The sequence below is a fragment of the Pinus tabuliformis genome, chromosome 2_1 (genome assembly GCF_031772625.1).
Source record: "Pinus tabuliformis cultivar Carrire ecotype Pingquan chromosome 2_1, CPIR1, whole genome shotgun sequence".
Lineage (NCBI taxonomy): Eukaryota > Viridiplantae > Streptophyta > Pinopsida > Pinales > Pinaceae > Pinus > Pinus tabuliformis.
In genome coordinates, this window is record NC_142299.1 from 620,165,723 (window position 1) to 620,192,189 (window position 26,467).

At 36.0% G+C, this 26,467-nt stretch overlaps 2 protein-coding genes across 2 annotated transcripts in view; both read right to left on the minus strand.

Moving 5' to 3' along the window:
• The window catches only part of LOC149202048 (GDSL esterase/lipase At5g03980-like), a 34,371-nt gene extending 11,660 nt beyond the window's left edge, over window positions 1–22,711 (minus strand). Inside the window, exon 1 of the mRNA XM_089401456.1 lies at window positions 22,612–22,711. Coding sequence (XP_089257582.1) covers window positions 22,612–22,711 — 100 coding nt within the window. The remainder of the gene's footprint in view (window positions 1–22,611) is intronic.
• Window positions 22,712–22,723: 12 nt separating this feature from the next.
• Window positions 22,724–24,588, minus strand: LOC149202049 (acetylajmalan esterase 1-like). Its single transcript, XM_089401457.1, has 5 exons — window positions 24,336–24,588; window positions 23,862–24,083; window positions 23,626–23,774; window positions 23,093–23,366; window positions 22,724–23,001 (listed from the first exon to the last, which is right to left on the minus strand). The coding sequence occupies exons 1-5, from the start codon at window positions 24,586–24,588 to the stop codon at window positions 22,724–22,726; spliced, it is 1,176 nt and encodes a 391-aa protein (XP_089257583.1).
• Window positions 24,589–26,467: the final 1,879 nt, after the last annotated feature.

Sequence of the window (26,467 nt, forward strand, 5' to 3'; positions counted from 1 at the left end):
GCTTATTCCTGAACTTGGTTCCCTTTCCTCTGCCTGTTGTGTTACCTCTCAGTATTTATAAATCTAAATGTAGTTTAAAAAGATAATGGTTTCACCTAGTGTGGAAAAGTATGCAGAGGTGAAGAAAGTCAATATTTTATTTTCATTTTTTTTGGAGGAAATCCTTTGCATTGAAAACTTCTAGGAATTTATGATTCGAATTTTGGTGTTATTTTACACAACATATTATATGTTTGGATGTGTAACAAATGTCTAAGTGATTGATTATTTTTGTAACTACGCTTGCATTGTAAGCTGATAGAAAAATCCAATGGTAATATTATGTAAGCTATTGTAGAATGGACATGGGAAGGTCAGTAGAAACCATGAATATGAGGTGTTTGTGATTATACAAAATTGAGTGAAAAGAAAGGAGCTATACTCCTTCCTTTTTATTTCTTGTTTCAAATAATTAGAGGAGTTAGTTAGAGTGCAAAGGAATCCTGTAGCTAATGTGAAGCATATTTAAAATGAACTATAGTGATAATGTTGGGCGACCTCAGGCGCAAGATGAAAGGGATTTCCAAGAATATTCAATGTTGTATGATTATAAGTATTGGAAATAACAACGTTGGACGAGTTAAGGAAGTATTACTGCATGGTCTTCCATGTTCTTTCCGTCAATTTCATATAATTTGTCAGTTTACAGTACATCATTTTATTGGTTGTAGAAATCATACTCGTATTCAAAAGGGGAGAGATATAGTTCCCTCTTCACATTTTACTTTCCCTTTTCATAGTTATCTCAAGATTTTTGGAAGGAGAATTCCTATGCTTTATGGTTAATTCCTGAAATAACCTCTTGATTGCCTCAAAAGAGAACTTAACAATGACATCAGAAAAATAAAGCATATGACTAATGCTTTCCGTCTTTATTTTGATTGACTATAAGGCTATAACTAGATTCATTTTCCCTTTGGTTTTACTCATGTGGTATAGTATCCCATGAGCATGATGCTCTTAATCTATTTGAAATGACATATGCAATAAAGAAGTTAGTAGGTCGTCTTGTCGAGAATTTTCTAGTAGACATTAGGGGTCCAACTGATATGAGTTTATATAGAAAAGTGGTCAAAACTTATGACTTGATAATGGGCATGGATTGGTTGGAAACCCATAGGCTTCTTTTGAGTGTCACATAGTGAAGGATGGTAACGTTAATGGTTTAGAATAATCAATTGATATTTGTAGAAATAAATGAAAGGTTTCCGTGTGTTTATCCTATAAATGAAAGTGAACAAGTGTTTGCAGAAACGTTGTAGGATTTATTCGATTGAACTAAACAATAACCCTTCCTTGGAACATCATAGTATGTTGTGTGGTTTGAAATATTGATTTCACCTTTCGTTAGTTGAATTCCATTTGATGAAAACATTGACTTAATGAATGAATGAACACTCCTAAGCATAATGAATTAAGCATACAATTAAAGGATATGCTTTATTTGAGGATGGTCATGCATGGTGTGTCTCCATAGAGAAAACTAGTGATCTTTGACAAAATGAAGGCTGATATCTTTTGATTTTGCAATGATTATTAATATATGAACAAGGAGATTATACTCTCAAGGATATGCATACATGCTTGATTCCTTCGATTGATGACCTTTTCAATAAAATAAAATAAAAGGAGATGGTAGTTTCTAAGATTGCTTGTGGTATTCATATCAACAACACAGGTTTAAAGTGGAAGGCCACCCCAAAACTCTCTTCAAAACATGATATTAACACCATGAATTTTTGGGGGTACCATGTACGTGGACTAATGCTCCCACAACTTTAAAAAATATAATGAATGATATGTTTCAAATATGATTGATGGCAGTTTCAATTAATAATTTAAAATGTAGTTTTGTAAAATGTGGTGGTGCTGATAATAATAATTGTAGACTGAATTGAGTTATGTTTGATAAAATCTCTAAACATCAGAATATCACTCCACTGCTGCTCCTTAAGGTTCACAAGGCTTGAGGAGAACATCAACATGGATATCTATGATGTGATATGATCATCGTACTCTCAGAGCCATTCTCTCATTTTTCTTTTCATGGAGTGAGAAGCACTTAGGTTTGACTTGATCAGATTGATCCTAACATTCCACTAATTTTATCTACAGATCATCATCCTTGAAGTTTCAGCCTCCTGGCCTAGGCACTATTCCTTAGTGCTAATTTTTCCATTGGCACCAATTGTGAAATTTGGTTTCCAACCCATTCATTTACTGCATAATCCAATTGTGGAGTATAACAAATTTTGGTTTAGCTTCCAAATATGGAGAGACCCTGCTGCTAACCTGTTCGTGTCGTTTAAACATATACTTGTGGTGCTTTCTACATAGCCCAAATGACCTTTTAAAACATATGTTCGTAGCAATTTTCTGCATTGAACTCAACCTGAATCCCTTGGTTGGTTAACACTCAAGACCATCACAAAATTGGTCCTAGGTGCCCATTTATACAATAACCCCTAGGGATAAATCACCATGCATTATTCTTCTGTGCCTGTGGTCATATAATGCCCAAAAAAGGAAGTCTAGGTGTTTTAGCTTAGCCCTCAAACTTCCTTCTGGGATTATGTGTCCATTGGGGGTACCTCTTTTAATAATGTGCCAATCCGAAGCCTTCCAGGAATACGTGTCATGGTGGGTCCTTCATTGTGAATAAGGGCCTCTCAAATAGAAACTACGATTACCTGACAGTGCCAATTGACATTCCTCTATGTCCCACTTTTCTGTAATCCTATCCGTTTACTTGTGTCCCACTAGGCCACTTGTAAGTGCCGAAAACACATGCCATGTGTCCCATGTGCTGACATCATGATGATGTCATCAAAAGCCAATTAAAAATTCGACAGTATGGAGAGAGAAAGGGTCTCGGGCCATGTCCCTTTACTGCTCATTATGCAACATTTCCTGAACCTACATCATTTTGGGCTCTTCCAAGTTTTAATGCACTTGGCTCTCCTAGAGAAGGACCTTTGATATTTTTTGTCCCATGGGTCTCCCATTGTAGTGCTTTCGCCAATCATTGCCTCCGTCCGCAATGCTTCCTTTGGGGATTACGTCATCCTGAAGGTTCACATTTGTGCACATATTGGGTGCTTTCAGGAAATTCTTCTGAGGTTGATGTGGATGTGGGCATCCCCTTGCACATCTCTCTCGAGCTTATGATTCATCCTCTGCCACTTGTGTTCCAGCTCCACAATTTTCTCCTAGAGCCTAATCATCCCAAGACATTATATTGCACTCTCCTTTGTCACATATGGGTCGATCACTTGAGGTGATGTGTCTGCCACTTCTGCCGAACCACCAAACATGATACCAATTTTAGAGACTGCCAACGATGATCCTAGATTTGGCCTAAATGTTTGCCCCTTGGGTCTGTAACCTTTGACTGGTGATAAATTTTGATCTAGATGGCCTTTCTTGGACTTCAACGCACCGTTGGAAAGCTCTTTCTAAGTAGTGCCCAACTACGGTATTTTTAAATTCATAAGATCTTGTCTTCTGAGGTATAAATTCCTTCATATCCCAGAACTGTAAAACCATCATAGCTATATGATTAATAATTCCTATGATAGACCTTCTATTATGATGGTCCTCTAATAAAGGCTGCAAAGACCATGGGTCTCCCACTGAGCTTGGTACACCATGCACATGAATGCTAGCCTAGTTGAAATCAATGTTAGCCTAGTTTCCATTAATGTCAACACACTTGATGCTACCGACCAACCTAGCAATACTAACTGTCCAGCAAAGAGCACATCTAACCATTGATTTGTCCACAATTTTTTATTTCATCTCTCTTTTTGGACCCATATACACCCCTTCAGAATAAAGGGGGGAATTTTTGACACCTAATCCATCAGGGTTGGTTTGGAGGAATTCCAACAATAATTGAAGTCCAAGCGACCTCTTGGAAGATGAAAACCAAGGTTAAGAACAATATGCATTAATATGTAAATCTTGTGAATATAATTCAATCACATGAGTTATCTAAATTAGTTATCTAAATTCTAACCATCTAATTTGGTGTGTGTTTAATAAGGTTGAGTGGAAGTAGAATAAGACAAACTACTAAATTAATAAGAAGAGTTATAACCTAAAGGTAGTATAGGGGAGGAGGAACTTGACTCATCGAGTAGGTGCAAATAATCATTTGATAGGAAATTAAGGGTGAGGGCCTGTGATTCTAGGAGGCTAAAGGGATAAGGAAGTGAATCAAATTAACAAACAAAAAGAAGAAACTATGTGCATAGTTGGTGCAAAGTGGTTTTCATGCGATGAAGTGCTAATTCAATTCAAGAAAGCTTGCCCTATAAAAGAAAAATACTCTAGCCTAGTAGATCCACTACTCCTTAAATAAGCCATAGACTATGTTTTAAAGTGGCATTTAAAAAATCCTAGGTGTTGGTAATCATATTGGTAAGATTGGGTGAAGGTATTAGAGAAAGTTACCCTTATGGTTGTCAGGTGGTGAAATCTCATAGTCCCACAAACTTATGTTCTAGGTGCAATTGCTTCCCACAATGACTACCTATCAGGTACCGTGTAAGTCGAGTAATAATCAAAAGTATTTATAAATCTAATGAATAAGCGTAATGAATAACGTGTTTCAAATATAGTTGATGACATTTTCAAATAATAATTTAAGATTAGTTTCGATTTAAGTTTTTATTTCCAAGAAATAAACTACTATATTAATCTTTTTATTGATTTATGTTAATTAACTTATTTAGGTGGAATGGTTGTTATTCTTCTCACTCAAATTTAATTTCAATAAGCTACGTATTCGATTTTTAATGGTAGCTTGAAACTCTATTATTAATTCTTCAATCTAAAAAAAAGTATTAAGAAATTTTCTCAAAACAATATAACTTAGATTAAAAATATAAAAAATAATGTGAAATCTATGAAAACTGAGAGTTCGAAAGTTCAAATCCCCTCGGTTGTGACCATGTTTATTGAGAGGAGGATAGGCGACAAACCCCTAGAGGTTTACTGGTAGCTACTTGTAAAATGATCCTTGTAAGCCAATTCCTCAAGTTTTTCCATCTAGAAAGCACGATCCCTGTAAGCCAATTGTATTAGGGATTTCCCTAAGTTAAATTCAAGTGGAACAAAGAGAGGGAAAGGCCATGGATGACCACTGTGATATCAATAATTGAATTTACAATCATGAGGTATACTATACCCAATCTCTAGCATACCAATATTATCCAAATCATTTTGATAACATATTGTAACATATCCAGTTGTCTAATTAAGCTACAATCTAGATCATCGCATTTTCTGAAGCACGACCGGCGGGGAGGCCAAAGAAGGTTTTTCCATATGGAAGAGAGCGAAAATGTCCGCGTTTCCAGTATCAGCGAATGAATCTCCGAAACTGTAAATTGCTGCAAAACAAGATCGCCCTGAGGCTGTGTCGTCTGTGTCTGCTGCTGCTGCTCCCACATGAAGGAGCATCACCAACGCCAACAACAATCTCATCATCAGGCTATTCCTCATCATCATCTCTTCTCTTCTTAATCACTTAATATCTGTTCTTCCACACTCTTAAGCACGTATCATCTTCAAAGTGCGTTCAATGTGGTCCTTATAAAGATAAATAAATTTTGCAGTGGTGCTTTTGTAATTTTGCACTGCTATATTTAGATCATGCACATGCATAACGACGACGATCATGGAACGTAATTAGAATTTTTAATTTACGTGTAATTAGAATTTTTAATTTATGTGTAATTTTTAATTTTGTAATTTATGTGTACTCTTGCACTGCTATATTTAGATCAGGTACATGCATAACGACGATCATGGACCGTAATTAGAATTTTTTTACTACAATATTTTCCAATTAATCCTTCTCAAACTGCGCTCAACGTTGTGTTGTTACTACAATATTTTCCAATTAATCCTTCTCAAACTGCAGTCGACGCTGTGTTGTTTTCACTTCTCTAAAGATTCATTCATTCACTTGCAGTTGCCAGTGTTGTTTTTACTTCTAAATTTACCATGCTTCCGCTGCCTATTTATTTCTTTAGATCCGACGTGCATGGATCCAGTGATACTCTTACTTCTAATTTTACACGGTTACTTCCAACGTGCATGCATCTAATGGGCTATTTATTTTCCCACTTTTACTCACTCTTCTAATTTTACACTGCCTCTATGGGCTATTTATTTTTCTTTTTTTACTCACTCTTCTGATTTTACATTGCCATTTTTCCATTTTTACTCACTTTTCTAATTTTACACTGCCTCTATGGGTTATTTATTTTTCCATTTTTACTCACTTTTCTAATTTTACACTGCCTCTGTGGGTTATTTTTAGAGATAATGTGCACAGATCTAGATTAGTTTTCCACAGCGTTTTACTAAATATCTATATTTATTTTCCACAGCTTTTTACTTCTAACTTTGCTAAACCCTGCTTTTTCTTTTTCTTTTAATTCTAACCTTGATAAACAGAGAGCTATTTTTAGAGTTTAAAATAAAACATATAGTATTTACGAGTGTTTATATTTACTTTCCAGATACATAATTATAATATTACTCGTGACTAGTAGTTAACTTTTTTGTTGTCTTAAGTTAAATATTTCTTGGCTTGAAACCATATTGCTAATTATGCCTTATTAACAATATACGTTTAGCAATCTTATAAAATATTTGGAATTAATAGATTTTGGAAAATATCGTAGAATGAGTGATGATATTGAACTTATATCTACAGATCACATTCTATGCATTTTGGGAATGTCGAAGGAAATTTTCATTGAATGACTTCATTGATGTAAGCTTTTTAACAACTATCAAAGGATGACTTAGAGTATATAAATCGATGCGATGCAAATAAAGACGAAGAATGTTGACAATGAAATCACCTATTTTAACAACTCTCTTTCTTAAATATTTTTATATGGTGCATTACATTTAATGATTTTACAATTTTATGTTGTATGAATGGAAGTGAGCAAGTTTGATCTGTGTGTTAAGTTTCACCTCCCAATCATAGATATTTAATTAGGATATCCTCTTAAACTATTTCGAAATCTTTTATTATGTAATTTATTATTTTAAATCTAAAGTTATGCATAGTGCTCAAAACAATGTTGACAATGAAATCACCTATTTTAACAACTCTCTTTCTTGAATATTTTTATATGGTGCATTACATTTAATGATTTTACAATTTTATGTTGTATAAATGGTAGTGAGCAAGTTTCATCTGTGCGTTAAGTTTCACCACCCAATCATAGATATTTAATTAGGATATCCTCCTAAATTATTTCGAAATCTTTTATTATGTAGTTTATTATTTTAAATCTAAAGTTATCAGCATAGTGCTCAAAACTTGTGGAAATAATTAATTAGACATAAAGTAAACATAATACCTCTTTCAACTCCCCTACCATCATCTTTGGCAATTTCTCCCAGTAATAAGCAGTTGATTCTAAAGCTCATTGATTCAAGTTATCCGTATAACGTGGGCAAGGATTTCCTCTATTACTCTAATTTTGAGTCCCCACGCTATAGTTGTAAATAGGAAAAACTTATAGGTGAAACCCTATAGATTATCCACCCTCCATCTTGAAAATTTGACACACTTCAGGGTTGCCCCAAAGTTGTTTGAAGGTGACAGGTTCATGTTGGATAGTTGAACTTCCCATTGTGCAAAAGATTGATGTATCATATTAAATAGTGGTAGCAATATGCTATGAACACCAATAGCGTATCAAACAATAATAGTAATAATGGAAACATTGACAACATTCATGTAATGAGGAAGATGAGGGTTAGTAATTTCCAAATAAGGTATCAATGCCAAAAATAAAATTTAGTGACTTCTAGAGTGTTGTGTCATAATGGACCTTAGTGTGCTAGAGATTATGGAAGATATAGTTGATTATGAGGGTGAAGTGATTAGAAGATTAGCAATGTAATAGTTAGGAGAATTACCCCATGTTCCCCCTCCCCCTCCTCCCAACTAATGGAACATGTTGTCCTTGCAATGAATAATAAATTAGGAAGGTACTAAAGTAATTTCAATCATAAAAAAGTACTAAAGTAATTGTGAAAAAGGTTTCTAGTCTTTTCCATTCCCAAGGAGATCAACTTGACCCACTTGTGTATCTAGGCACCTAGGGCTTGATAAGTTAGGAAACTTATACAATAATTGAACCCTAGCGACCAACCAAACTTATCCTGTCTTCTGTGTGCGACGGAGCTTCTAGCCTCGAAAGACCAATTGTTGTCTTCAAAAGTTTTTCTTTCTATCCTCGATCTGTTTGAGTTCTCTATTTAATAGCTAGAACTGGTACAAATTCATTTTATTTTGCTTGATTTCTTTAGATTTTCTGTCCTTCATTGGGAGAGGGTTTTTGACTTGTACTGGGCATTGATCTTCTTGTTTTTTCTGATCTATTGGATCTATTTATTTATTTTTCTGTTAACTGCCGATCTTTGTTAGATCTTAGCCATTTCTTATGCATTGGTTGGGATCTTCCATTTCTTGTGTCCTCCCATAAGTTCAGTCTCTTCTGGGGGGTGCTAGCTGGGATGGATCGATCTCTACGGAAAAGGAGGTGGATTTACTTTAGGGGTACTCTCTTCCTTTTCCTCTTCAAGTTCTTAAGGTGGAGATGGAGGTTGGTTATCTTCAAGTTCCCTTTTGGACCTAAGGTTGATTTCTTAGATCTCCATAGCATAGGAACTGTAAGATGTCTCTCCAATATAGACTTGTTGTGCTTGCTCATTATTCGGGTTCAGATTAGGTTGAGAATGCATCTGAGGTTGCTTGGTTGGAGCGGGATGAGTGATTTGTGGTTGAGGTGGAGGTGGAGCAGTAAAGTAGGAGGTTGGTTAAGTTGAGGCCTCCACCCATGTGATGGGTTATTCCATTTAGGAGGTTGGGAAACATATGGCTGAAATGGTTAATTGACATGTTGGGGAGGATATTGAGGGGCATCAAGCCAAGGAGGAGGTGTGGAACGTGATGGATGAGGGGAATAGTACTATGGTGGAAAGGGTGCATTCTGGTAGGGATGGTATTAAGAGTAAGATGCACCTCGCATGCCCTGCTGGTATGGACGAGGTCCTTGAGGCCTCCTTTGATTTATAAAAGCAGAGTTGCTCAGCCCCACCTTCCGCCCCTTCGTATACAACTTTTAAACAAATAAAAGAAGGGTATTTATCTGTGGCATGGTTCTCCTCACAGATTGAGCAGACCTGTACAACATGTAATGGACATTCATTTCTGGGTTTCCTTTTAGTTCATTTAGGGAATAAAATAACTAGGGCTCTCTCTGCTTCCTCTGGTTTCCTCTTCATTTGCATGGTATCCATTTGCAAAGAAATGGCACAGAAATTTCACTTTTAAAGTCTTCCAACATGTTCCTAATCTCATTCTTGATGGATGTTGTGGAAGGGGAGGAATTGATCAAGCCTTGACTAGCCATACCCTTCTTTCTATTGGCCCTAGAGGGAATTTTGAACAATGCTTTGATGCCGTCATAGGATAAATGATAGATATCTGCCCGAGACAACATGTTGATGTTTTCCAGCATGTCCTCCCTAATCCCTCAAAGAAGAACTAGCTTGAGTGATTCCGGATCAAGGGTGCATCTGGCCCTCCTATAACTCAGTTGAAATCTCTCCTCATAGTCTTCCAAGGATTCATCATGTCCAAGAGTCATTATAAATATTTATTCCTTGGTTTATTTGGACCTACAGTAGTCCCTGCACTTTTCATTAAAAGCTTGTTGAATTTGAGCCTAGGTAGTGGCGTTATCCCCAGGCAGACCCATAAACCAGCCCAAGGCTGCATCCTTAAGGGTAGATGGGAATAACTTCAACTTCTGGTCATTAGAGGCATAGTCATAGGTCCTACAGGTAACGACAAATTTAAACATAAAGGTATCAAGATCCTTAGAGGCTAATCCATGAAAGTGTGGAATGGAATTAGGGCCGATATTCTCCATTCTAGCCTCTCCACTGGTCTCTATGATAGGGAAAAAAATCATTGTTCCTATTTCCAGCCATGGTTTGGGTAGGTGAAGTGGGTACTTCTCCTTCCCGAATAGGTTCTTCAAATATCTCAGGTTTCTCACCTAGAGGGTCTTCTAACACCCGTAGAGTCAGAGAGCAAAGCTCACAGTCACCGGAGAAGAGTGAAGGTTGACTACTTGAGGGGGTGGGGGTGTTCGGTAAGAATTTTCCTTGGGTATCTCTATTCCTAAGAGGTATGAAAGGAATTTTTCTCTTTTGTTTTTATGTTGCTTTTTCAAAACTGTATGTAAAACATAAAACAATGTTGAAGCATATATAACATCTACCTAGACACCTCCCCGACAATGACGCAAGAAAGTGGTGAGACCTGGTATTGCACCAAGAGTTCTGCAACTCCCAAGGGCTCCTCAACTCTATTTATCAACCGAAGGTTCGTACACACTTCGAGGTGAGAATGCTATATACACAGTAGATGGGATTCTACTCATGCCACCCTCAACTAGGAAATTTGATCAATAGTTCTCCAAGACCATTCTTCCTACTGAATTAGAAGGAAAACTAACTAATGAAGGTGCAACTTAGAAGCTACCTTTAATGATCAAAAGGAAAATTCTTTTTGAACTTCAACTTGTAAATGTTATTGAATCAATTCATGAAAATATAAGAGCTACACTACTTGTAGATAAGGAACTAAATTATCTTGCAATCAACCATCTAGCTACCAAATATACTTGCAGACAAGAAGCTAACCCACCAAATGATAACTCAAGATTCCATGTATCATCTATCTAGCTCACACTTGCGTATATACCAATGTTTTATTTGTGCCAAATCTGTAATAAAGAAACTCATGCTATCTTATTTTACAGTAAAGGAAAATGATGGTTGGAGTGGCTTAGGTGCTTCCCTTGATCATTGAGTCACAGTTGGGCCAACCTACTTCTAAACTAAGTCCAAATTGCATAAAAGGTCAAAATAAGTTGAGAAAGAGGACGCTACATGTATGCTATAGAAGGCTGCGACAGGTACCCTATATTGCTACTTGAAGGCTTGTAATTCTATAGGAAGGTTGCCGAGAAGATTTAGGAGGTAGGAATGATGGGTTCCAGGGATGGAAAGGTGGATGGAGGTTGAGGTAAATGGATTAAATTTGACCAACACCCCTATCCAAGTTCAAATCCTTTCGAAGGCCTATTTTGCACTAGGAGAGCTTCTCACGGTGATCTAAGAGGCTGATCTCAAGAACATAACTTTGAAGATAGAATTTGAGCTTCATAAAAGATGCCGAGGAAGTCCAAGATGGATGTGGTGAAAGGCCCCTTTCTTGAAGATACAAATATCCCTGCAACATCACATGAATATGCCCTTTAATCATTGAAAAATGAAACAACTAATAGTGGAAAGGATGAGTTGAATTTAAATGTGATCTAATCTGTGCCAAAAACTCTGATCCAGTCAATGAATCAACTCCTAAGCTATATTAAGCCCATGAAAAACAATATGAATAACATAGACCTTCTTCCAAGAAATCATAAACATAGTATTTTTGGACTGTGATTGTAGATCCTTCCATTCGTGCTCCCATGGGAGAGATGAGATAGAGGTCACAATCACAAGATTTTTAAGGGTTATTTTCTAATGAAATGCAGAAAACTAATAAACACTCTGAACTAAAAAGAAATACCAATACACAAGAGGGGCCTAAGCCACTGGGTTTGGACCCAAACCCAAGAGCCTCAACCCTCTAGAGATAACTTAGTGATTAACCAATAACAAGCTTATCATTATCATTGCATCAATGTCAAATGACCTCGAGATGATGAGAGAGTGTGTGGTGATCTTGGGCTCATTGAAGGAGTTGAGGAGGTGGAAAACCTCCTAGAATCTCTCCCCGTTGTCTACTCCCAGCCATACATGTAAATTACCCAAAAAATCCTCTGTTTCCTCCAATTAAACCATATTAGGTTACATGACATAGAAAAACATCTTTTACCCTTCTCACTAAGCATAAGATAACCAAAATTATAAATAAATGTGAGAAAGACATAGTTCCAAAGATGGAGGATGACATTATGACCCTTATGATGCACCTATTTATGAGCCTCATCAATTTTCATGGTACAATTTATTATGGTTTGACATATGTCTCAAATGGTGATATACAATTGTAGGGATATACAGATGCAGATTGGGCAGGGAGCGTTGAAGACAAAAATAGTACTTCCGAAGGTTTCTTTAGCTTGGGCTACTCTACAATTCGTGGATGAGTAGGAAGTAGAAGTATATTGCACTTTAACACTACTGAGGCAGAGTATATTGCATCCATTCTAGCAAGTTGTGAAGTATGTGGCTTTGGAAGTTACTCACAAGACTATTTGATCAGGTGCTAGAACCGACTGAGATATATTGTGACAATCAAAGCTATGTGAAGCTAATAGATAATCCAATTTTCCATGACAATTTGAAGTACATTGAGATCAAGTACCACTTCATTCATGACATAGTGCAGAAGGGAGAAATGAATCTCTAATATGTCTCTACTAATGAGCATATCACTGATATACTTACAAAGCCTTTGTCCAGATAGTATTTTGTATACTTGAGGGACAATCTTGGACTTATTGAGAATGTTTGTCTCAGTGAGAGGGAGTGGTCATGAGATAACATCATGGATCGACATTCTTTCTATGTCAAGTATATTGACCCTAATTGGGGAGAATGGTCCAACAGAGGATAATCGTTCTTCTTTTGTAAAGTGCGTTGACACAAATTAGGAAGAATCTTCCTGGAGCATCAGGATGAGTTAAAATAAGTCCCTAAATTACTCTGATAAAATGTGGCCTTTGGAGATTTACCATCTATCATAGAAAAATTTGACACACTTCAGGGTTGCCCCAAAGTTGTTTGAAGGTGACAGGTTCATGTTGGATAGTTGAACTTCCCATTGTGCAAAAGATTGATGTATCATATTAAATAGTGGTAGCAATATGCTATGAACACCAATAGCAGTATCAAACAATAATAGTAATAATGGAAACATTGACAACATTCATGTAATGAGGAAGATGAGGGTTAGTAATTTCCAAATAAGGTATCAATGCCAAAAAAAAATTTAGTGACTTCTAGAGTGTTGTGTCATAATGGACCTTAGTGTGCTAGAGATTATGGAAGATATAGTTGATTATGAGGGTGAAGTGATTAGAAGATTAGCAATGTAATAGTCAGGAGAATTACCCCATGTTCCCCCTCCGACTCCTCCCAACTAATGGAACATGTTGTCCTTGCAATGAAAAATAAATTAGGAAGGTACTAAAGTAGTTTCAATCATGAAAAAGTACTAAAGTAATTGTGAAAAAGGTTTCTAGTCTTTTCCATCCCCAAGGAGATCAACTTGACCCACTTGTGTATCTAGGCACCTAGGGCTTGAGAAGTTAGGAAACTTATACAATAATTGAACCCTAGCGACCAACCAAATTTATCCTGTCTTCTGTGTGCGACCGAGCTTCTAGCCTCGAAAGACCAATTTTTGTCTTCAAAAGTTTTTCTTTCTATCCTCGATCTGTCTGAGCTCTCTATTTAATAGCTAGAACTGGTACAAATTCATTTTATTTTGCTTGATTTCTTTAGATTTTCTGTCCTTCATTGGGAGAGGGTTTTTGACTTGTACTAGGCATTGATCTTCTTGTTTTTTCTGATCTATTGGATCTATTTATTTATTTTTCTGTTAGCTGCCGATCTTTGTTAGATCTTAGCCATTTCTTATGCATTGGTTGGGATCTTCCATTTCTTGTGTCCTCCCATAAGTTCAGTCTCTTCTGGGGGGTGCTAGCTGGGATGGATCGATCTCTACGGAAAAGGAGGTGGATTTACTTTAGGGGTACTCTCTTCCTTTTCCTCTTCAAGTTCTTAAGGTGGAGATGGAGGTTGGTTATCTTCAAGTTCCCTTTTGGACCTAAGGTTGATTGCTTAGATCTCCATAGCATAGGAACAGTAAGATGTCTCTCCAATGTAGACTCGTTGTGCTTGCTCATTATTCGGGTTCAGATTAGGTTGAGCATGCATCTGAGGTTGCTTGGTTGGAGCGGGATGAGTGATTTGTGGTTGAGGTGGAGGTGAAGCAGTAAAGTAGGAGGTTGGTTAAGTTGAGGCCTCCACCCATGTGATGGGTTATTCCATTTAGGAGGTTGGGAAACATATGGCTGAAATGGTTAATTGACATGTTTGGGAGGATATTGAGGGGCATCAAGCCAAGGAGGAGGTGTGGAACGTGATGGATGAGGGGAATAGTACTATGGAGGAAAGGGTGCATTCTGGTAGGGATGGTATTAAGAGTAAGATGCACCTTGCATGCCCTGCTGGTATGGACGAGGTCCTTGAGGCCTCCTTTGATTTATAAAGCAGAGTTGCTCAGCCCCACCTTCCGCCCCTTCGTATACAACTTTTAAACAAATAAAATAAGGGTATTTATCTGTGGCATGGTTCTCCTCACAGATTGAGTAGACCTGTACAACATGTAATGGGCATTCATTTCTGGGTTTCCTTTTAGTTCATTTAGGGCATAAAATAACTAGGGCTCTCTCTGCTTCCTTTGGTTTCCTCTTCATTTGCATGGTATCCATTTGCAAAGAAAAGGCACATAAATTTCACTTTTAAAGTCTTCCAACATGGTCCTAATCTCATTCTTGATGGATGTTGTGGAAGGGGAGGAATTGATCAAGCCTTGACTAGCCCTACCCTTCTTTCTATTGGCCCTAGAGGGAATTTTGAACAATGCTTTGATGCCGTCATAGGATAAATGATAGATATCTGCCCGAGACAACATGTTGATGTTTTCCAGCATGTCCTCCCTAATCCCTCAAAGAAGAACTAGCTTGAGTGATTCAGGATCAAGGGTGCATCTGGCCCTCCTATAACTGAGTTGAAATCTCTCCTCATAGTCTTCCAAGGATTCATCATGTCCAAGAGTCATTCTAAATATTCATTCCTTGGTTTATTTGGACCTATAGTAGTCCCTACACTTGTCATTAAAAGCTTGTTGAATTTGAGCCTAGGTAGTGGCGTTATCCCCAGGCAGACCCATAAACCAGCCCAAGGCTGCATCCTTAAGGGTAGATGGGAATAAATTCAACTTCTGGTCATTAGAGGCATAGTATAGGTCCTACAGGTAACGACAAATTTAAACATAAAGGTATCAAGATCCTTAGAGGCTAATCCATGAAAGTGTGGAATGGAATTAGGGCCGATATTCTCCATTCTAGCCTCTCCACTAGTCTCTATGATAGGGAAAAAAATCATTGTTCCTATTTCCAGCCATGGTTTGGGTAGGTGAAGTGGGTACTTCTCCTTCCCGAATAGGTTCTTCAAATATCTCAGGTTTCTCACCTAGAGGGTCTTCTAACACCCCTAGAGTCAGAGAGGGAAGCTCGCAGTCACCGGAGAAGAGTGAAGGTTGACTACTTGAGGGGGTGGGGGTGTTCGGTAAGAATTTTCCTTGGGTATCTCTATTCCTACGAGGTATGAAAGGAATTTTTCTCTTTTGTTTTTATGTTGCTTTTTCAAAACTGTATGTAAAACATAAAACAATGTTGAAGCATATATAACATCTACCTAGACACCTCCCCGACAATGACGCAAGAAAGTGGTGAGACCTGGTATTGCACCAAGAGTTCTGCAACTCCCAAGGGCTCCTCAACTCTATTTATCAACCGAAGGTTCGTACACACTTCGAGGTGAGAATGCTATATACACAGTAGATGGGATTCTACTCATGCCACCCTCAATTAGGAAATTTGATCAATAGTTCTCCAAGACCATTCTTCCTACTGAATTAGAAGGAAAAATAACTAATGAAGGTGCAACTTAGAACCTACCTTTAATGATCAAAAGGAAAATTCTTTTTGAACTTCAACTTGTAAATGTTATTGAATCAATTCATGAAAATATAAGAGCTACACTACTTGTAGATAAGGAACTACATTATCTTGCAATCAACCATCTAGCTACCAAATACACTTGCAGACAAGAAGCTAACCCACCAAATTATAACTCAAGATTCCATTTATCATCTATATAGCTCACACTTGCATATATACCAATGTTTTATTTGTGCCAAATCTGTAATAAAGAAAGTCATGCTATCTTATTTTGCAGTAAAGGAAAATGATGGTTGGAGTGGCTTAGGTGCTTCCCTTGATCATTGAGTCACAGTTGGGGGCCAACCTACTTCTAAACTAAGTCCAAATTGCATAAAAGGTCAAAATAAGTGGAGAAAGAGGACGCTACATGACTGTTATAGAAGGCTGCGACAGGTACCCTATATTGCTACTTGAAGGCCTGTAATTCTATAGGAAGGTTGCCGAGAAGATTTAGGAGGTAGGAATGATGGGTTCCAGGGATGGAAAGGTGGATGGAGGTTGAGGTAAATGGATTAAACTTGACCAACACCCCTATCCAAGTTCAAATCCTTTCGAAGGCCTGTTTTGAACTAGGAGAGCTTCTCACGGTGATCTAAGAGGCTGATCTCAAGAACATAACTTTGAAGATAGAATTTGAGCTTCATAAAAGATGCCGAGGAAGTCCAAGATGGATGTGGTGAAAGGCCCCTTTCTTGAAGATACAAATATCCCTGCAACATCACATGCATATACCCTTTCATCATTGAAAAATGAAACAACTAATAGTGGAAAGGATGAGTTGAATTTAAATGTGATCTAATCTGTGTCAAAAACTCCGATCCAGTCAATGAATCAACTCCTAAGCTATATTAAGCCCAAAAAAAAACAATATGAATAACATAGACCTTCTTCCAAGAAATCATAAACATAGTATTTTTGGACTGTGATTGTAGATCCTTCCATTCGTGCTCCCATGGGAGAGATGAGATAGAGGTCACAATCACAAGATTTTTAAGGGTTATTTTCTAATGAAATGCAGAAAACTAATAAACACTTTGAACTAAAAAGAAATACCAATACACAAGAGGGGCCTAAGCCATTGGGTTTGGGCCCAAACCCAAGAGCCTCAACCCTCTAGAGATAACTTAGTGATTAACCAGTAACAAGCTTATCATTATCATTGCATCAATGTCAAATGACCTCGAGATGATGAGAGAGTGTGTGGTGATCTTGGGCTCATTGAAGGAGTTAAGGAGGTGGAAAACCTCCTAGAATCTCTCCCCGTTGTCTACTCCCAGCCCATACATGTAAATTACCCAAAAAATCCTCTGTTTCCTCCAATTAAACCATATTAGGTTACATGACATAGAAAAACATCTTTTACCCTTCTCACTAGGCATAATATAACAAAAATTATAAATAAATGTGAGAAAGACATAGTTCCAAAGATGGAGGATGACATTATGACCCTTATGATGCACCTATTTTTGAGCCTCATCAATTTTCATGGTACAATTTATTATGGTTTGACATATGTCTCAAACGGTGATATACAATTGTACGGATATACAGATGCAGATTGGGCAGGGAGCGTTGAAGACAAAAATAGTACTTCCGAAGGTTTCTTTAGCTCGGGATACTCTATGATTCGTGGATGAGTAGGAAGTAGAAATGTATTGCACTTAACACTGCTGAGGCAGATTATATTGCATCCATTCTAGCGAGTTGTGAAGTAGTGTGGCTTTGGGAGTTACTCACAAGACTATTTGATCAGGTGCTAGAACCGACTGTGATATATTGTGACAATCAAAGCTGTGTTAAGTTGATAGATAATCCAATTTTCCATGACAATTTGAAGTACATCGAGATCAAGTGCCAATTCATTCATGACATAGTGCAGAAGGGAGAAGTGAATCTCTAATATGTCTCTACTAATGAGCATATCATTGATATACTTAGAAAGCCTTTGTCCAGATAGTATTTTGTATACTTCAGGGACAATCTTGGACTTATTGAGAATGTTTGTCTCAGTGAGAGGGAGTGCTCATGAGATAACATCATGGATCGACATTCTTCCTATGTCAAGTATATTGACCCTAATTGGCGAGAATGGTCCAATAGAGGATAATTGTTCTTCTTTTGTAATGTATGTTGACACAAATTAAGAAGAATATTCCTGGAGCATGAGGATCAGTTAAAATAAGTCCCTAAATTACTTAGATAAAATGTGGCCTTTGGAGATTTACCATGCATGAAAGACATTGAACCGAATAATGGTGAACCAAGATTAGTCTGTATACCATATGCGAAAAAGACTGGAATTATGGTTACTAGTTGATGCTAAATGATGTACCATGTGTTAAGAGTATCAACCAAGATTTTGGTGAGGATATACCATAGGTCAGAGGTATTGACTAGAATTATTAATTGGTTGAGGTTGTTGATTTACCACATGTCAAAGATGTTTGACCAGATTATGGTAATTAGTGGATGCTATTGGTTTACCATGTGTCAAAATTGCTCACCTATTCATGGTAATAGAATAATGATGATGATTTTCTATAGCTTTCTGTTAGAGAATTTTGTCAACAAAATAACATCTGCGTAGTTATTACGAATACCTCCCTAGTTAAGAGGGAGTGCTGAATCTTGTAGCCATGGTTGGCCTTTATAATTTATATTTTATCCCTTGAAGTATATAATGTAGTTCTATGATATGTTCTTCATGTCATTTTTTCCCTTGAAAGAATTAATATAAGACACATTGTTCATGTCGATATCAAGAAAGAAATTTTGAAAATTTGAATTCTGATTTTTTGGCTCCAAATTTTTCAATTCGGTCCTCCTTAATGTCAAGTCTGCTCTAGTGAAGAGACACCCATTCATAGAGACAAAACATTATATATAGAGAACTTAACCTCCTCCACAAGTCACGATTCGATTTCTCACACAGGTAGAAATATTTTGGGCATCCAATCGAAGAAGAACGACAATGAAGAAGGAAAATAAGGACAAATTCACATCAAGAACATTTATCGATTTATATACGTTGAACATGTGACTTTCTAGGAAGTTTTTGGGTAACAGGCCGGACTTCTAGGATGTAGGTCCAAAATTCTGGGCATAACATTTTGGGTAGCAGGGTCGAGTTTCTGGGCATATTCTAGGAGGATGAAATTCAGCCTAGGAAGATCCGAGAGGGCTGAAGTTGAAGGGAAATATTTTGACTTGATAAAAGGGTTGTTTGACTAGCTTTGACCATAACATTGTTGGTCAGTTTGACCTCATAGTTGACTAGCAATATTAGGAATATCTCTTGTTGAATTGAATAATTTATCTAAGTAAATTTTGCTCGGTTTTCCCAGGGTAAATATGTTCTCTTTGTGCATTCTGATATCTATTGTCCTTGTGAGTTGATGGTTGAATTTCCGAAGTATAACTTCTTAATGATAAAATTGAATTGTTAAAAGGAGATCTACATTATTAGAAGTAATTATCCGTATTTAATAAATTAGTGCTTGTATCTATTGCACTTGAAAAATAGACATGATCATGTCTCTATGGTCTTGGAAAAGTACTTCCAAAATTCCTTATGAGCTACACATATTGCTGCTTGTAATAGTTTCCAAGACCATGTTTTGCAAACAATTTATTCATTTATATCCTAGCATGTTTTTCATGTCATGATATATGGGAAATGGTAAACTTAAATATCATACTCAACATAAACTCAATGAAATTTTACTTGGCATCTAATGGTCTTGGTAAACATGTTACTTGGTAAATTTTCCATTTATTATTAAGGATCTGCATAAGGATATACAAATGCATGATTTGTATTCTAGCTTTGGTGCAAGAATGCAAATTTAGTCATATCCGTCTATATATGTTTGAATACAAATATACTGTGAATGAAGATTTTTTATTATTATAAACAATGGACAAGATTAAGGGCTAAAGACCAAATTTGAAAAGGGGTTTAACAGGTTTATAAAATCCATGGCTAAAGAGATGGAAATGACCAAGGATCAAATTTAAGGAGCTTAATTTATTTCGAGTTTGTGCCTATTTTTCATAGATATAAGGTTCTCACAATTAGGTTGTTATTCAAATTACATGCTTAATAAAAGGTGTTAGTTAGTTAGGGGGCGATTCTATGCAATGGTCTTGCTAAACAAGTTATATGATATCATTTCCACTTAATAACATGTAAATGGATGATTCACATTATAGCTGAGTGCAAACTTCATAACTTTTGTTATGTGTTTGCAATCATGATTAGATAACTGCGACAATGACATGATAAATTGTTGTGATTTTCTTGAAGGATATACTTTGTTGAAACTGTGCATATAGTTAATGCAAGACTCTATTCTATATCCTCAAATCAAAATTATGCTAATAAACCAAAAAGAAATAGCAAGTAGAAAATGTTTGTGCCAGTCAACATCATGGTAATGAGTCTAATGAAGTGGTAAAACATGACATGTGGCATCTCATCCACTGATTTGGATTTAAACAGGAACACCACAAATTACAGATATAACCATAAATACAAAGATGCAAAATCACCCTCAAAATTGGGGATATTTTAGAGAAGTTTGGTTGGCATGTATGCCATGCAAAATCATGCAAGAGAGGATCAATTATTGGTTGGCTCAAATCAAGGAGGTTCAAACTAGCCATAAACAAAAGAAAAGTCCGAGTTGTGTACATTGTGGTGGTCATTACTATATTGTTTCCATTGGTGGGACCCACGTTATTTATGCCATTAACACCAAAATTACTTCCATTGTTAGCACCCACAATAGGGTTGATACCTTCCATACTGGAAATAGGTTGGGGTTTTTTGGATGCCTAATCTGATAGGATTGGTGTGCATGAATTCAGACATTCATAGAAGTCTAAGCGACCTCTTGGAAGATGAAAACTAAGGGTTAAAAAACCATGTATTAATATGTAAACCTTGGGAATAGAATGCAATCAGATGAGTTATTCTTCTCACTCAAATTTAATTTCAATAAGCTACGTATTCGATTTTTAATTAATGGTAGCTTGAAACTCTATTATTAATTCTTCAATCTAAAAAAAAGTATTAAGAAATTTTCTCAAAACAATATAACTTAGATTAAAAATATAAAAAATAATGTGAAATCTATGAAAACTGAGAGTTCCAAAGTTCAAATCCCCTCGATTGTGACCATGTTTATGGAGAGGAGGATAGGCTACAAACCCCTAGAGGTTTACTAGTAGCTACTTGTAAAATGATCCTTGTAAGCCAATTCCTCTAGTTTTCCCATCTAGAAAGCACGATCCTTGTAAGCCAATTGTATTAGGGATTTCCCTAAGTTAAATTCAAGTGGAACAAAGAGAGGGAAAGGCCATTGATGACCACTATGATATCAATAATTGAATTTACAATCATGAGGTATACTATACCCAATCTCTAGCATACCAATATTATCCAAATCATTTTGATAACATATTGTAACATATCCAGCTGTCTAATTAAGCTACAATATAGATCATCGCATTAGATTTATAGGTAAATATATTTTTTCATTTGGAAATACTATTTTTCATTACAAAATAGTTAGAGTACCCATATACACTTTAATACATTTAACTAAATAAATATTCCTTATAATACAGGGTATAATAATAGTTACTACATGGGAAATTAAAATGAAATATATAGCTGGCCTTTTACCATACGAATCAATTATAATGAATATAATGAATTAATCATCCAATTAAAGGATATGCTTTATTTGAGAATGACCATGCTTGGTGTATCTCCATAGAGAAAACTAGTAATTGTTGACAAAATGAAAGATGATGTCATTTGACTTTGCAATGATGATTAATATATGAACAAGGATAGCATACTCTTGAGGATATGTCTACATGTTCGATTCCTTGGATTGATGACTTTCTTTTGGATTAATTTAAAAGAGTATTTAGCAGCTTTTAAGGTTGATTGTGGTTAAAGTATCAATGGCAAAATGAAATATAATATTTGCTAATAATATGATAACTAAACCACATTTATTTTGATTCTATTTCATATAAGTTTTTATTTCTAAGATATAAACCACTGTATTCAAAATTTTATTGATTTATACTTGATTAACTAGAAGGAATAATTATTATAATTAGATCTACGGATATCCAAATCCAATAAATACTATATTCAATTCTTAATGTAATATAACATTGTAATGATTTGAAATAATTATTTTTTTATTCTTAAAATTAACAAAGAACCAACTTTTTTATCCCAAAAAATAACAAAATGTAAATAAAAAAATGTAACTCAAATTAAAAAACATAAAAAATAAATAATAATTTAAACAATAATATAATTTAAATAAAAAATATAACTCAAATTTAAAAGCGTTATAATAATTTTTTATTTCAGAATACCAATATACAATTAAAAATATTATTATTATAAAAAATCCGCCATTGAAATACAAATGAAAGAAATAGGGACTCAAATTAAATATTATTATTATAAAAAATCCCCCATTGAAATACAAATGAAAGAAATAGGGACTCAAATTCAAAAGTCCTATTGAGATTTGACATTCAATGCAGAATACATATTAATAGCGAATACAAAATATTAACTGGTGGCTGCATCACAAAGGCGACATTCAATGCAGAATACATATTAATAGCGAATACAAAATATTAACTGGTGGCTGCATCACAAAGGCCATTACCAGAGATTTGACATATTTCACTCCAGAATACATATAAACCGCCATTACAAAACATTCTCATAAGGTGGTTCCCTGGTGGCTGGCTGCATCACAAAGGCCATTATCAGAGATTTTCATCATGTCACTGAAAGGTGGCTGAGTATATTGGGCTTTGTTGATGATGAATTGTGAAATAATTTTGTATGCGGCTTCAGTGAAATGTATTCCATCCCAACTGATGGCTCTTTCTGGATTTGAGCATGCTAACACTCCTGGTGTCCCACACGTATGCATGATATCAAAATTAAAAAGTTCTCCAGTTCCACAGCAAGACTGAAATGTATTAGCGGTAAAACCTGCATCATTTCAACATTGTCATTACACTACACTAATCCAATCCAAAATGTATATGAGTTTATTAACCGAATCCAAAATTTCCGTACGTACCGTATGCTGCATGGTTCTTGATTATTTCCATAAACATATTATAGTAGTCCGCATACACCAATATGGCGTGTGGATATTGAATCCTTAGCTGCTCTAGTGTCTCCTGCAACGCTGTGTTATGATCCTGGGAGAGTTGGTTATATGATGCTAGGCATCCATTTTCATCATAATCGGAGTTCCTCGGATAAGGGTCTAGAGTAAGTATGGCGGGCAAACATCCCAGAGGTGGCATTCCTTGGACAAATATGTACTGGGCTCCTTCTTCTATCAATGCCTGCACTCAATTCCAATTCCATTTTAATATAAAAAATTTTCCAAAAAAAGAAAAACTCATTCACCGCAACGCATGTCATCGTCTAAATAAAAGAAAACCGACTCATTCACCGCAATGCATGTCATCGTCTAAATAAAAGAAAACCGACAACGCATGTCATCGTCTAAATAAAAGAAAACCGTAATTATGTTATGAGAGGGTTATTGATATGGAGAAAGAAATAAGACATATCAAGTGGGGTTTAATTAAAATCAATTACCTGTATAGCTTTCTGAATCTTGGCTATGATAAGAGGAGTAAAGCCCCTTATCTCATCCGATGGCGAGGACGTAAAGGTGGAGTCTAGATAGTCGTTGAGACCGAATCCACCCATCACATATAACGCTCTTGAGAAATGAACTTGGCAATCTGTTGACCAAATATATATTTTAGAACCGTCTGGAAGCATAACCCTAAGTAAAATTTTACATAATTGAAATGATACTATGATTATACCCAAATTAGCTCTGCAGGTGAAATTTTTCAACTGGTGGAACCATCTGATTTGCGTATCTAGAGATAATGGTGTCTGCGGGAAGATGAGTCTGTCATTTAAGAAGGAATTGTCCAATGCAGTGGCACCCGCAACGGCAAAGTTAACTCCGTTTTTTCTCTCCGCCAGCTCCATGTCGATCAGTCCAATAGAAGGCCGGAGGAAATTAAATCCTAGCGAACTGGCTGAAAAATACACAACAAGAGGACAGGAAATTAAATCCTAGTGCACTGGCTGAAAAATACACAACAAGAAGAGGAGAGGAAATTAAATCCCAGTGCACTGGCTGAAAAATACACAAGAAGAAGAGGAGAGGAAATTAAATCCTAGTGCACTGGCTGAAAAATACACAATATACAAGTGATCATGAGTACTATGCAATATTTTACACCCAAGAGGCATGTATATGGAATTGGATGATGGGTGGTAATTATTACCCAAAAAGTCAATGACGAGACGTCCATCTGAAGCACGACCGGCGGGGAGGCCAAAGAAGGTTTTTCCATATGGAAGAGAGCGAAAATGAAGGTTGTAAGGAGGTGAAGCCATGTCCGCGTTTCCAGTATCAGCGAATGAATCTCCGAAACTGTAAATTGCTGCAAAACAAGATCGCCCTGAGGCTGTGTCGTCTGTGTCTGCTGCTGCTGCTCCCACATGAAGGAGCATCACCAACGCCAACAACAATCTCATCATCAGGCTATTCCTCATCATCATCTCTTCTCTTCTTAATCACTTAATATCTGTTCTTCCACACTCTTAAGCACGTATCATCTTCAAAGTGCGTTCAATGTGGTCCTTATAAAGATAAATAAATTTTGCAGTGGTGCTTTTGTAATTTTGCACTGCTATATTTAGATCATGCACATGCATAACGACGACGATCATGGAACGTAATTAGAATTTTTAATTTACGTGTAATTAGAATTTTTAATTTATGTGTAATTTTTAATTTTGTAATTTATGTGTAATCTTGCACTGCTATATTTAGATCAGGTACATGCATAACGACGATCATGGACCGTAATTAGAATTTTTTTACTACAATATTTTCCAATTAATCCTTCTCAAACTGCACTCGACGTTGTGTTGTTACTACAATATTTTCCAATTAATCCTCAAACTGCAGTCGACGCTGTGTTGTTTTCACTTCTCTAAAGATTCATTCATTCACTTGCAGTTGCCAGTGTTGTTTTTACTTCTAAATTTACCATGCTTCCGCTGCCTATTTATTTCTTTAGATCCGACGTGCATGGATCCAGTGATACTCTTACTTCTAATTTTACACGGTTACTTCCAACGTGCATGCATCTAATGGGCTATTTATTTTCCCACTTTTACTCACTCTTCTTCTAATTTTACACTGCCTCTATGGGCTATTTATTTTTCCTTTTTTACTCACTCTTCTGATTTTACATTGCCATTTTTCCATTTTTACTCACTTTTCTAATTTTACACTGCCTCTATGGGTTATTTATTTTTCCATTTTTACTCACTTTTCTAATTTTACATTGCCTCTGTGGGTTATTTTTAGAGATAATGTGCATAGATCTAGATTAGTTTTCCACAGCCTTTTACTAAATATCTATATTTATTTTCCACAACTTTTTACTTCTAACTTTGCTAAACCCTGCTTTTTCTTTTTCTTTTAATTCTAACCTTGATAAACAAAGAGCTATTATTACTCGTGACTAGTAGTTAACTTTTTTGTTGTCTTAAGTTAAATATTTCTTGGCTTGAAACCATATTGCTAATTATGCCTTATTAGTCGTTGCCTGGGACTAATAGCGATGGATCCATCGTTGACCATACATTAACCAGTCTTTTGACCAAAAAAATTTATCCACTATCAAAGTTTAACCAAAGTTTATCTCTGCAAATATTGGTGTAAGAAATTTATAACCAAAGTTGTGAATTGGAGGTCTTATTGCACGCTTCACGTGCCCCGATGCAAATGAACTATGAACTTTAAAATCTTTCCCTATCTTAATTATTTGATCTATTTGATATTTTCAATTTACATAAATGTTTACTTTAAAATCTTTCGTATCTCAATTATTTGATCTGGCTGTATGACTAAGGACACCGTAAAAAATGCATTTGCATAAAATAATTTTTATATTATTATATTAATTGAAAATAAATATTATTGGGCGTTAGATAAAATTTACAAGTGTATGAGCTACGAATGTAAGGTGAAATAACGAAGAGGTGAAATAACGAAGTTATATTAATAATAATAAAATTTGAATAAGAGGCTATGTTAACCACAACTGGCTATTGGCATGTTAGCCATTTGTCATCTATGAAGCTTCCCACAACTGCTAAAACAACAATTTGTGGCTCCTCCCTTCGCTTTTGGGGTTGGGTCTTCCCACAACAATTCTTCGCTTTTGGATGGGGATGAACAGAGTTGGGTCTAGTACTCGATCTTCAAGTGCAGTTTTTTCTTTGTGATGCAGATAACCCCAATTAATTAGTCATAGTAGCTTTCAGAAGACAATTTCTGTAATTTCCGCTGGTTTTGAACATCAAATAACCTTGTTCTTCGGTGTGGTTTTTACGCTCTTTC